Here is a 1,379-nt window from a genome sequence, read left to right as displayed (position 1 = left end):
CTTCCAGAGCGTGGTGCATCTTTGACATCAAAATTACCGGAACGGAATCGACGAAACCAAAGTTGCGCGTGATTGGCTGTTACAGTATTAGGACCATAAACACTATTCACATTTTCAGCCGCCTGGCTTGCGTTTTCGCCTTTATCGAAGAAAAACTGTAAAATATGGCGTATTTTCTCTTTGCTGGTGTCCATCTTTGACGCGCGCTCAAACAATACTGAGTCAAACAATCACAAAACTGTCTGAGAAGTTTTTTTAGTACGAAATCTTATCTTTCTAACGCCATCTAGCGTAAACCGATCGCACTTATGCAACGCGAGATACACATTACTAAAGCCATCTATTAGAAAAATAATGGATTTCTTTTTACTACACCTTATACAATATTAATGTCGGCATTTGAAATTATAAAGACGAAGAAATACTGAAATTCAAAATAGTATTATAAGTAGGTCAATGTTATATAAATATATCAATATAAAGATATCGAATTTATTTGTACTCTTCGTAATATTATACGAAGTAAACAATTAAATGCTGTGATGATAGATCGTTGTAGATAAACGCGATATTGTATTGTAATGTATCTTACCTAAAAATGAACGTTTCATTGAATATAGGATTTAAATTCTTCCGATGTACTTTCGTCTGAAACTTCTTCTTTCTATCTGGCAACAGATATACTTTTATATATGGGTCGCTGCTGCCTGTAACATCTTTTATTGGTAATTCTCGAGCTTGCAGAACCTAAAAAAGATTAAACGCGATATAGCAATCAAACAAAAACAGAATAACATAAAGTGTAATATTGTTTTTCAAGAGAAATCGAAAAACATTATTAATATAATTTACATTCAAATACGCAGTTATTAGCGAAAATAATTGTCAAATGTGTTACATAATCATAAGCATCGTGTAATTACTGCAAGACTGTAATTACCAAACTCTCTTAATAAATGTGCGCAAAGTTGCAAAATCAGTGTTCTTGCATTTATATAAAAAAATTCTGCATTTTTGCATTTCTGCAAAGAATTACGCAATACAATAGCGAATAATATAGAAAGAAACGATAAATATTTCATATATTATATTTATACGTTATGTAAAATGTAGATTGCAAGTATTTTTCCTGTTCAATTGTTTTACTATTATGAAATAATTCAATTGTTAAATTGTTTTACTAGTATGAAATAATTTTACTATTATTTATTTCATTATTGGCGTTATCTTTCTCCATTAAATTATTTACTTTTAGAGCTATAGATATATGTTTAATTTGTAACGGGGTCATCTCGATGCAGTGCCTAGATCAGCTCGCCGGAGACCAGGTGTTGGGAGCAGAGCTCTCAGTTTTGTTACATTTACAGCACGCTGGCAGC

The 1,379-nt window shown here is 31.8% G+C and overlaps 1 protein-coding gene across 4 annotated transcripts in view; it reads right to left on the bottom strand.

Annotated features, from left to right (window-relative positions):
- The window catches only part of LOC116849315 (synaptotagmin-10-like), a 526,459-nt gene that overhangs the window by 200,328 nt on the left and 324,752 nt on the right, over window positions 1–1,379 (bottom strand). For all 4 annotated transcript variants that reach the window (XM_032826343.1, XM_032826345.1, XM_032826344.1 and 1 more), the window contains one exon: window positions 593–747. In XM_032826343.1, coding sequence (XP_032682234.1) covers window positions 593–747 — 155 coding nt within the window. The remainder of the gene's footprint in view (window positions 1–592; window positions 748–1,379) is intronic.

This window comes from Odontomachus brunneus, unplaced genomic scaffold (assembly GCF_010583005.1).
Source record: "Odontomachus brunneus isolate Ranch 3 - 2012 unplaced genomic scaffold, Obru_v1 Obru_scaffold_111, whole genome shotgun sequence".
In the NCBI taxonomy this organism is placed as follows: domain Eukaryota; kingdom Metazoa; phylum Arthropoda; class Insecta; order Hymenoptera; family Formicidae; genus Odontomachus; species Odontomachus brunneus.
The sequence above is the reverse complement of the archived record's forward strand: the minus strand, read 5'-3'. Positions and strand labels throughout refer to the sequence as shown.